Source organism: Pelobates fuscus, chromosome 1 (assembly GCF_036172605.1).
Source record: "Pelobates fuscus isolate aPelFus1 chromosome 1, aPelFus1.pri, whole genome shotgun sequence".
Taxonomy (NCBI): Eukaryota; Metazoa; Chordata; class Amphibia; order Anura; family Pelobatidae; genus Pelobates; species Pelobates fuscus.
This window is the reverse complement of record NC_086317.1, coordinates 497,562,030-497,574,536: the sequence shown is the minus strand read 5'-3', so window position 1 is coordinate 497,574,536 and position 12,507 is coordinate 497,562,030. Positions and strand designations below refer to the sequence as shown.

The window sequence follows — 12,507 nt, the reverse complement described above, 5'->3', positions numbered from 1 at the left end:
GCATAAAAGCAGAGTGTTTGAATAAAAGTTCAGTTCTACTTCACCCTCAATTTGGAGTTCTGTCTCTTATTGGGGGAATCTGCTACAAGGGATTGCTATATCACTACTAAGCTCTTGTAAGATCTTGTTCCTCTCTTGCTCTCTGAAGGAGTCTACGGTGGTTATGGTGTCTGCCAAAATCAATGTGTTCTAGTAAATGGCCATTTTGTCTCCCAAACGCAGTCAGCGGTACTTGGTCATCGAGTGCGGGTAACTATTTTGGATGCTTTGCCTCGCGAACTCTGAGAAAATCATACTGTTGCCTGCTCGGTTCCCAGACAAGCCAGGAGAGTGTTTTTTGGTGAAAAGACACTCCCGAACAAGGAGAACATTCGCTCCCTACGAGCCAGGGAGAGCCTTTGATTATATTCATATAGGAACTCTCAAAAGTTGACCGGCTGCTACCATTTTCTCTCTGGAATTATTTTGGGCAACAGCCACGTGTGGCCAGTCAAATATTTACCCATGGTGGCAATTCGGCTATACTACATGGATCTCAGTGCTATTTAGATACTTGGGCTATCCGGGGATATAATACTTGTGGGGGTTCATATCAATATGGAGTGCATTTTGGGGTGTTTTGTGTGTATGTACTGTACCTCAAGTGCCTGGGAGATAATTAGTTTAGGTGAAAGCAAACTCACTTATCTACCAGACACAGAGATGCCTGGGTGGGCTTACCTATGTTTTTGCTGGAGACCCCATGCTGGGGATCTGTGTATATAAGCTGGCAACTTGGCCATAATAAAATATTCCTTTTTTAGCCTTCCTCAAGTCTCGGCTGATGTTTGGGAATGCGAACTGATCAAGAGCGCTATATTCACACAAACCTTGTGGGATTTCGTAAGAACTCAGACGAACGTACCACTCTGGGTACAGGAGGTTCGTTACAATCATTATAACAAAACGTTACAAACCTTGCATTGCAAGATTTAAGGCAAATAAAATATAAAGTACTTTGAGAACTCACGTCAAGCGTCCCTGGACCCCCCTCCAACACCACGCAGACAATGGGGATCTTAATGGCCGTGCCTGGAGGGGAAGAGATTATTCAAATTACAAGCTGTCATCCACCATTTGAGGAAAAAACATTTTGTTAAAACTCTCTCCCATCACAAAGTCTATTATGTCCAACTTTCCTGTACATTGTGGTCCCGTCCTTTTAAATCATCATTCCTCTGAACCATTTTCTTTTGATAATCTTTAAAGCACTCGGTCACCTTCAGAGGTCTCTGCATGTTTTACAAAGACCCCCAAAGATGAGGTCATGACTTTGGTTGAGAGGGCCTGGGGTTACTCCGGATGGTAGCAAAGCTAACCTGAAGCTAAGCCCTGCTGATATTAACATTTTCTGCCTTCATGGCGCTATACCCATCAGCCGCCTGCAGCCTTGCTGTTCTCTCAAACATGTGGAAGAGTACACACTGATGTTTGTAGTGGGTCCTGCAAGAATACAGGAGCCGCCATAGATAATACGTCTCATGATCAGTGAGAAAAAGTCTGATTTCAAAGGCCATCTCTAGCAACAGCCATGGGAGAGTAGTCCCAACTTTGGCTTGTATGTTTTGACAGCATTGGAATTTCAATGAAACAGTTAATGTGAGCATTTCTAAAATATACTATTTTCAAGGAACACAGTCTGTTCAAAGGCTCCAATTTGCCAATTCCTCCTGCATTCCATCACAACCCATTCTTTCGCATTCCCTTGACCATTCCTGTTTAGCAATTCTCACCTCCTTTCTCCACAGTTTGTTCTGAAATGAATTTTTCCAGCTTGGTTCTAAGTGGGATCTCCACTCCGTATCTTCCATGTGTCCCATCATCCACCAGGATAAAATGAGTGTGGTTGTTGTCTAGGCAGCATAGCTCCCCCTGTGAGCCCTCGTCCATTGGGTAGAGAGCAGGGGCCCCTCCCTGTAAAGACCAAACATATAAAGGAACAAGTGAAATTATGTCCCAGGTGGCATTTATAAGCAGGGTTTACCAAGTTAGAACAAACTGCAAAACCCACAAAAAGCATTGATTCCATTTATTAATGGTAATTCGCCTGCGTAGGCAAAAATCGTGCACCAGCTCTGGCTACTACCCAGGCATCACTGCTTTGCCGTGTCAGTGCCGTGACAGTGTGGTGGCTGAAAGAAGTGGAATCACGCAGTGAATATATACCCCTGCTTTCAGTAGCACTCGGAATCCTTAGATTGGAATAATGAAATCTGCTTGTACATAGTATTAAAAACATAGCTCTCCCATCACACCTCACTAACCTGTTTCACTTCCTTCCCTCTCCCATCACACCTCACTAACCTGTTTCACTTCCTTCCCTCTCCCATCACACCTCACTAACCTGTTTCACTTCCTTCCCTCTCCCATCACACCTCACTAACCTGTTTCACTTCCTTCCCTCTCCCATCACACCTCACTAACCCATTTCACTTCCTTCCCTCTCCCATTATACCTCATTAACCCATTTCACTTCCTTCCCTCTCCCATCACTCCTCACTAAACCGTTTCACTTCCTTCCCTCTGCCGCTATCCCTCATTAACCCATTTCACTTCCTCTCCCATCACACCTCACCTCCCCCATTTCACTCCATTCCCTCTCCCATTATACCTCATTAACCTGTTTCACTTCCTTCCCTCTCCCATCACACCTCATTAACCCATTTCACTCCCTTCCCTCTCCCATCACACCTCACTAAACCGTTTCACTTCCTTCCCTCTGCCGCTATACCTCATTAACCCATTTCACTTCCTCTCCCATCACACCTCACCTCCCCCATTTCACTTCCTTTCCTCTCCCATTACACGTTACTAACCCGTTTCACTTCTTCCCCTCCCATCACACCACACTAACCCATTTTATTTCCTTTCCATCTCCCATTACACCTCACTAACAGGTAGCAAACATAACATTAATAATGCAGAATATTTATACAAGAACTCAGGAAGACAAACCGCACACTAACAGCACCCTAACACACACACAGCACCCTCACACCACCCTCACACAGCACACACAAAGCACAGTGTATGTGTGTGTGTGTGTGTGTATATATGGCATGTATACATATACACGCGGCATGTGTTTGTGCTTTAGGGTGCACACTCTAATGCAATAGACTGCGCACAATATGCAAATAATTGTGCAAGGTGGTGCGGCACAGGTCCCACAGCCAGACAGGAGATTATAGAAGACAATAATACACAGCCTGCACCTATAAAAAGCACAGGGTGACTTACACATGAGAGTCACCTGGGTAACCTACATGAAGTGTCCGTCTTATTCCTCCAGAAAGGTGCCAACCATCTCTCCTCCTAACTAATTTTAGGATGAGAGGGTAGGTAGGGTTATTTACTTTTTATTGGGGGGTGTTTAGGGGATTGGGGTGGCCAATGGCATTTCCACTCCATGATTTTTTTAATTCATTAGAGCTGCCAACTATGGGTGGAGGTCGGGGGGCATAAGGTCCTTCCCCCTGTTGATATAGGGCCCCATCCACTCCCGATGGGTGGGGGCCCGGGAGGACACTAGATCCTCCCAACTGAATATTAATATTTGAGTCCTCAACTGCGTCCAATAAGTGGGGGCTGGGAACCGACATTGTAATAGCCCACACCCACTGACCACAGGAGTGGGCGGGGGACAAAATGGAATCTTCCTTTTTTTTTAAAATTAAATATCCCCACTAACTGGCCACAAGTGGACTGTAATCTGTCTTTTTAACGGAGTAACAGACAAGACATAGGGAATTACTTCTTCAAGGAGAAATAAAAACAATAAAGGATGTTAGATCTGTACACAACATTGGACTATATGTTCTTACCGCCGCACTGAGCAGTGCTTTCCTGTTATGAACAATGCCCCAGGTTGCTATTCCTATCAAAACAATTTCTGAATCACTGAAATCACGGACTGCTTCTCCAACGTGTTTCATTACTCCGGCATGAGAACCTCCAGTGATTATCCAGGCACCTGGAACACAAGCACATCAACAGAATGAGGTTATATTTTAACTGTTAGTATGAGATTTAGGAACATCACACTACTTGTGTGACAAATGCTCCTTCCCACGTACGTTTGCCACGGACTCCTGGAGGAGTGTGGATGCCAGCCTCCTGCCCACCAACTATGGTGCAGGTCTGAGACACCGTTTGGGAGTTACCCTGCCCAGCCGTCATTGGTGGCCTTGGTGCCCCTGGTTCAGCACTTTCCCTTAATGCGAATGGTACTGAACGCTGGCTCTCTGGCATCCGTTCAAATGAACCAAACCCATGAATAGTCCTCAGCGGTACTTAGCCGCCACTGCTACGGAACTAATTTCGGCATGAGGACTTCGTGGGTTCCCGGTCACCTCAGCGGGACTTAGCCGCGAATGTTATGGAAATAAGAATTTTTGTGTTTTCAAGGCGCTTTCAGTTAATAATTGAATAGAATGGCAGCTACCACACAAATAGGGACTCTCTACCCTATAGATTAGTACAAAAACGATGAAGTGCTCACTCAGTATTGGAAATTAATAATAAAAACCACCACTGGTGTGCATGTGGAGCGCTTACAAATTTGTTGACTCACCCATATGGGTTAACATGCATATGTATGGAAAACGTGACTCATAGCGATATATCTGAAACAAATGTAAATACAAGAAATAGTGCAGATAATGTTTTCAATAAGTGCAGTGAGGGAATATTCTATATGGTCTCACTCACATGTAGCAATGTTATGGAACTGTTTTCGGCACTCGATGACCGAGTGCCGCTGCCCAAGTTTGGGAGACAAAATGGATGCCATTCTTTTGTCGACCATGTGCATACGAAATGGAGGCCACCCAGGGGAAGCATTAATTAATTACTTCCCTTGCGGTTTCACACTAAAGTTGCTGGTATGAATGTTCTAATGGGGTACAGGGGTGGTCCTCGTTCAGGAGACAAATGGAGGAAGTTCATTAAAACAAGTTGTACCCAGAACTATGTGTCATCAAGTTACTGGGAGGGGAAGGGCTATACACTGCTCAGCACCTTGTTCCAGCTTGTGGAGGATTTGGTGGGGAAGGTCCTTGAAAGGACTAGAGCATCCTAGACCGCTTGCCAGCCTCAAGCCAAAAGAATATGGGCCCTTTAAAAACCTATGTGAACAGACTTGGTTCGTGGGATTTCATATTTCGGGAACCGAATAGGCGCACGAACCAGAGACCACCCAGTCCACCGTAGTGTTCTAAGTGTTCGTCTGGGTGGCCGCTGTTTGCATTAACAACCACGAGGTGGCGGCCATCTTGTTCCCACAAACGCAGGCAGCGATGTTTGCTCGTCGAGTTTATGGAACTGTTTTTGACTGAAACTCCTGAACACCGCTGGACTTCCAGGATTGTCTGCGTTCGGTTCTACACAACTTAGAAGGGCACTGTTCTGTGGAAACGTTCCCACGAACAAGGTGAACAAGCTCCTGGGTAAGAACATGTTGGTCACTCAGATCGGGGCTATAAAGGGATTTTGTGTGTTTAAAGGTATTTTTGGAGCTTTATAAAAATGTATGTTTTTTGGAGATAATTGAGTTTAGTACAGTTACTGACTCAATTATCTCTCAGGCACAGGGGAGCGATTGACCTACTTTTGTATAGGAATGTCCTGGACCTGAGAGCCAATGTAATCATTTGTATTTTTTTACTGTAGTCTTCTCTCAGGTCCAGGGGCGAGTGCCTCTTGCATGGGGACCTGCATATCAGGCCAGTTGTGGATGCCAATAAACAAATTCCTACACAAAAAAAAGTCATGTGCTCACTCCCATCACTCCTGGGCGGCAGCAACAACTACAGTACACATTAGCTAATACATATAGTAAAAACCAAAGGAAAAAAGTTACCTGCGCTCTCTCCTTAATCCCTATGTATATTTAGACAAATGGAGGTCATTTAGTTACTCCAATGGCTATTGGAGGGAATGCCCACCTGCCAACGTCAAGGCAGACCCCCCCAAGTAGGTCCCAACACTAACCTTTCACCTTGCTTCCTTGAGCTTCTGGCAAAGCTATCTCTAATGAGACAGAGATGGGTATTTTTTTAGATACATCCCTACATGCGTATTACCCCTTAATAGGGAACACATGGGATGGGCAGCAGCATTGCAAACAGGCTGTGTGATACAAAGTAAATACAAATATAAAAAGAGAAGTCCTGCGCTCACTCCCATCACTACTGGGCCGGCAGCAATGACTACAGTACACATCAGCCCCAATATATAGTAAAAACCAAAGAAAAAAAGTTACCTGCGCTCTCTCTTTAATCCCTATGTATATTTAGACAAATGGAGGTCATTTAGTTGCTCCAATGGCCACTGGAGGGAATGCCCGCCTGCCAACGTCAAGGCAGATCCCCCTAAGCGGGTCCTAACACTGACCCTTCAGCCTGCTTCCTTGAGCTTCTGGCAAAGATATCTCTAATGAGACTGAGAGGGGTATTTTTTATATCCACCCCTATATACTTATTAACCCTTAATAGGGAACACATGGGATGGGCTGCAGCATTGTAACCAGGCTGTGTGATACAAAAAGTGAATACAAATACAAAAAGAGAAGTCCTGCGCTCACTCCCATCACTCCTAGACAGCAGAAACAACTACAATACACATCAGCTAATACATTTAGTAAAAACCAAAGAAGCAACGTTACCTGCGCTCTCTCCTTAATCAGAGAGGTGAAGGTTCAGAGTGGAACCCGTCTAGGGGGGTCTGCCTTGACGTTGGCAGGCGGGCATTCCCTCCAGTGGCCATTGGAGTAACTAAATGACCTCCATTTCTTTATATATACATAGGGATTAAGGAGAGAGCGCAGGTAACTTTTTTTTTCTTTGGAATAAACTAATTCCTGCTTACCCTCAACATAGAGTCTCATCTCAAGTGTGGGGGGAAATGGCTGTATCGCTCTGGGAATTGCTATATCACTTTACTCCCCTGGGATTATAATCACTTGCTCTTTTAAGAGCATATTGCTACACACTCTTGGAGGAGAGGTCTACCCAGTGGAAACTTGATCCTGGTCTTGAGTCCAGGGTGGGTGGAGGACAGCGAGTCTCCAGCCAAGCTGTAACGCTAGAAGTGGGGACTACAGTGCTGATGGTGTCTGGTGCGGTGCTTGTGGTACTCTGTGAGCACTAGGAAGCAGCGATTGGCGGAGGCACCCAGTCGGGGTGCCAGGCGGTCCACCACATCCCCTGTTTAAGCAAGGAAGCGATCCTTAGGGGAGGAACCCAGCCGGGGTGCAGGGAGCTCCGCTACAACTTGCTACAAGAAAGCCTTGGCATTAATTTTCTGGCAATGGGATTGAGAAAAGTAGATGGAGAAGACACATGAACACCAGTTCTTTACCTGACAACTACTTTTAAACACCTATGGAAACCATGGACTAATAGTGGCCACCTGTGACTTTTAAATGATGATAAATCGCTTTGAGTGAAGCATAAGAGTAGTAAGGCACCTAATGGAACTCCTTGCACAGTCCTTGTCAGTGTCAGCAACCAGTAAACTGCATGGAGTCAGCATCACTCGTGCGATGATCATGATAGGAGCTCTGAAGACTGAAGGCTGATGGTGATAAAACGGGCTTTATCTAAGAAAAGGGACAGAGCCAGATGCAACTTAAGGTGTGTGCATTCTGGCACCTTACCTTGCAAGTTGCCTGGACCTCCATGAGGCATACAAGGAGCATGGAATTGGCTGAATTCTGACTATGTTTATATTTAAAGTGTGCTGAATAATAATATATACTTTTTATGAAGATTGAATGTATATTTTTAAAGTTATAGTACAGGTGTAAAAACTGTATTTCTCTGCCTGTGGTAATTACATTAACCCATTGTGTTCAGTAATTATATCACAGGCAGAGGGGAGGATTTGTGTGCCTTCAGTTCTACTTCACCCTCAATTTGGAGTTCCGTCTCTTATTGGGGGAATCTGCTACAAGGGATTGCTATGCTTGTCATACTCCCTTGCTAAATCACTACTAAGCTCTTGTAAGAGCTTGTTCCTGCCTTGTTCTCCAGAGGAGTCTACGGTGGTTATGGTGTCGGCTGGAGTGCATGGAGCCCTCAGAAAGCGCTACGAGCATCCTTCAACGGAGGTACCCAGTCGGGGTGCCAGGTGATCCATTACAGAAACATCGGAATAAGGAGCCACATAGGCGATTTGGATAACCGCTACATTGCAGGTTTCGTATAAACTGCAAGCTGAAATAACTAATCATTTCTTTTTTCTTTTTACAATTTTTTTTTTTTAACCTAATTTATCCATAGTCTGTGAGTTAACCAGGAAAATAACCTAAAAGGAGCATTGTATTTTTGAACAAAGTATCCACTCTTATTAAAGGGAATCTCCAGTGCCAGGAAAACAATCCGTTTTCCTGGCACTGCAGGATTCCTCTCCCTCCCACCCCCCACTCCCCAGTTGCTGAAGGGGTGAAAACCCCTTCCGTGACTTACCTGAGGCAGCGACATGTCTAGTAGACAGCCACTAGGGGAGGACTTAACCCTGCAAAGTAATTATTGCAGTTTATAAGAAACTGCAATAGTTACACTTGCAGGGTTAAGGGTAGTGGGAGTTGGCACCCAGACCACTCCAATGGGCAGAAGTGGTCTGGGTGCCTGGAGTGTTCCTTTAAGCATTGACTTTGCTATACTGTTATAAAATCTGGATCTGATCCATTTTCTGGCTAACTGGAGTAAAGCTGACTCCTGAATATTGAAACATGATCACCAATAACTCTGAGCGTATTTTTTTTTACTAGAGTTTACTGTTGGAGACCTTTGGCAGAACAATCAAGAGACTTAGTCATTTTATAGACATTTAAAAAATAAGGAATCGGGGGCGTGGCCGGACATCGAATGGAGCTGGCCGCACACTGAAAGGGCTCCGCAGCACAGGGCTCTTAAACACGGCTTAATCCTTTTTTTTGGCTACTTCCCGATCGGACAACTCGCCCTACAATGTCACAACACCGCACTAAAAAAGGAGCAGAAACGAAAGAAAAAGCAGCCTTCTTTGCGGCCAGAACACCGCACCCAAAACAGGCCGAGGCGCAGGCCCAAGATGGCGCCGAGCCTGATCCCCATGCGGACCTTACCGGCGCACAAGAAGCTGACACAGACACCCCGCTGACCCCGAACCTGCTGCAAAAGATGCTGGACGCGACAGTCTTGAGAATGCAAACGTCATTCACAACGGCACTAACAACAATCAGAAACGACATTACCGACCTGGCCGCACGAGCCTCCCAACTAGATGAGAAAATGGAAGAAAATATCACGGCCCACTCAGCCCTTGAAGACCGAATGGATGAGATGGAAAAGAGGTTGTCAACACATGACGTTAAAATCACGGACGCAGAAGATAGGTCCCGCCGCAATAACATCAGCCTCAGAGGAGTCCCAGAGGACGTGGGAGCTCAGGACTTGACGGCCTACACCATAGAGCTGTTCCGGACGGTCTTACCGGACATACCTGCTGACATGCTGTTATTGGACCGCATTCAAAGAATCCCCAGGCCGCAACACTTGCCACCATCCATGCCTAGAGACGTGCTCATGAGGCTCCATTATTACCACATCAAAGACCAAATCCTCCGAGCACATAGAGCAAAAAAGGACTTACCTGGCAAATTTAAATCCATTCTCCTATTCACGGACCTATCGGCGGAAACACTTCGGTGACGAAGATCCTTCAAACCCGTCGCAGAAGCTCTCAGACACCACCGCATCCCCTACAGATAGGGCTACTCAGCGAAACTCCTGATCACCAAAGGGGGGAAGCTTCTCACAGCCGCCTCGCCGAAAGAAGGCCTGGAGCTCCTGCACAAATTGGACATAGCTCCAAACCTACCATCAGCAGGCCCAAGCAAGACCCCAGGCGCCGACGGACGTCCACAGAGGCAGCGGTGAGCTACATCGAAAGATGACGACTACTAAACTTCTCCGAAATAGCAAGTGCAAATGTTTTACCCACATGTCTGTATGTTTTAGCTTAACTTCATCCCCGTGGGGTTGACACGTTAAAGGCAACCTCTAAGCACATAATATATATAAAAAAAAAAAAAAAAAAACTACAGTGGCAAGACAAAAGATCCTCCGGATCAGCCATGTTTAAATTCCCAGTTGCATACGACTCAGAGATAGGCCCTAGAGATGCCATTGGAAGACACTACTGTATGGTACCACATGTGTACCGCTTAACGGCTTTACGATGCACAGTAGCACCCCAATGTTAAAAGTTCCCATATCAGCTACTCCCGCGAATTCCTGCCGCACTTGTCCCCACATATAAAGGTGCTGGACTACATTGTGTTTATAAAGGTTGTGACAACGAGCATGGACAGATATGTAATGGACTTACACAGTCCACAAGCTCCAGAACAGAATGTATAATGTCTCAAGTATTATCTGTATATAAGCTTGTTCCCCCTGTACCTGCCAGACATATCTGGGACACATTTAGGCACACCTGGACAAGATGCTAACAGTCCCACAACACGCCTGATAGAGGCGACAAGGGAACGCAAAAAGGTGCCCCTTGGACACACAAGTATCAGCAGCCGCCTCCGCCACAATGATAGTAGAGGTACCCCCCCATCACGACACATGGCTCGAAGAGCAGGCACCAGTGTCTCCCAAAAATTGATAAAACTTACCATAGCTTAATGATACACCCGTAAAAGCTATAGACAGACTGACCCAGCACCCAGCCGCAAATCTTCTCCCACAGCGGCGCCCAAAGATAAGGCGAAAACCGAACACAAACACACACTTGCTGGAACAACATACCTACAGGGATCGGCCTAAATCCAGTATGCCCTAGACTGTTGTCAGCTGGATGTGACCCGACCGGACTACCCCCACGTACGAAGTGACAATCCCGGCACATACCCTTGAAAGTAACTAACGTACTGTTTTTTTTTTCCTGTTCATTGTTTACCTGTGTACCCCCTATTTTTTGTAACATATACATAATACCCTCTTAGTTGCACCCTTTGGTACCGTGACACAAACCAAGGTGGACCAAAATTCTTACTCAAGTGGGACTCCCTAAGACTCCACAGACCAATACTAGCCCAATAGCCCCGACCAAGCCTCTAAGATACAGAGTCCACTCACCAGACCAACCCACCAACTTTTCACGAAGCAACACCTCGACTTCCAAAGCACAAAATATATAAAATAAAATAATAATAATGCTCCTCTCTGAACAAAACGCTAGCATCACACAGGCTTTACGACACGTGGAGGACCCTTCACCCATCACTCGCAGGTGCACAACACTTATTCCCGCATTGACGGCTATCTAATGCACAGTGCGCACCTACAACAGATCACAACTTGCGAGATGGGCAATTCTACACTCTCAGACCACAACCCAGTGTCTCTCACCCTAGCCGATTCCTACCAATATAAACACCGAAGCCCCTGGAGACTAAACGAACATCTACTCAACGACTTAGACTTCACCGATGCGATTTGAGAGGAAATAAAACAATACTTTCAAATCAATAGCAGCAACGAGATCAACCCTGCCACACTGTGGCTTGCGCACAAACCGGTCATACGAGGGCTTCTGCTCAGTCGAGCATCCTACATCAAGAAAACAACACATACAGTTCTATTAAACCTTCTCAAAAGAATCCAAGACCTCCACAGAGACAACCAGACAAACCCCTCCAAAAACCTTCAGCAACAATTGCAAACAGCGCAAGACGAAGTTAAGTCAATCCATCTCAAAAAAGCCAGTATCGCACTGAAAAAGCTTAAAGCAACTTCTTACTCCACTCCATGGGGAACAGAGCAACAAAAGTACTGGCACAAAGGCTCCGGGCGAAACAGGCACAGGAACGCATCCCATACATAAACTCACACACCGGGCGCAAGATAATGCAACCCACACAAATCTGCAACGAATTCGCACACTACTACTCCACCTTGTACAACCTAAGAGACCAAAGCACCAAGACCCAACCCACACCCACATCTATTCGTAATTATCTAGCAAAGATTGCCTTCCCCAAACTAACACACCACACTAAATGCCTATCAGCACCAATTACCACAAATGAGGTGCTCGACCAAATAGACAAAATGCAGAAGAATAAAGCTCCAGGCCCAGACAGATACACCAACACTTACTACGCTACCTTCAAGACTAAAATTCCCCCTGGCCTTACTCGTTTCTTTAACAAAGCCACCCGACTGGGGACCTTCCCAGCCGAGTTCTTATCGGCACACATCATCACCATTCCCAAACCAGGGAAACCACCGACCACATGCCAAAACTTCAGACCAATATCCCTTTTAAACGCAGACGCGAAACTCTACGCCAAAATCTATGCAGAACGATTAATGACCATATTGCCAACACTGGTTCATACAGACCAGGTGGGATTTGTGTCAGGCAGACAAGGGCCAGACAACACCAGGAAAGTACTGGACCTATACAAAA

The 12,507-nt window shown here is 45.8% G+C and overlaps 1 protein-coding gene across 1 annotated transcript in view; it reads right to left on the bottom strand.

Moving 5' to 3' along the window:
• LOC134573608 (transient receptor potential cation channel subfamily M member 2-like) overlaps positions 1-12,507 on the bottom strand; it is a 447,574-nt gene that overhangs the window by 370,746 nt on the left and 64,321 nt on the right. The window contains exons 6-8 of the mRNA XM_063433396.1: positions 3,864-4,012; positions 1,773-1,953; positions 1,010-1,071 (exon numbers count right to left, since the gene is read on the bottom strand). Of these exons, the coding sequence (XP_063289466.1) occupies positions 1,010-1,071; positions 1,773-1,953; positions 3,864-4,012 (392 nt within the window). The remainder of the gene's footprint in view (positions 1-1,009; positions 1,072-1,772; positions 1,954-3,863; positions 4,013-12,507) is intronic.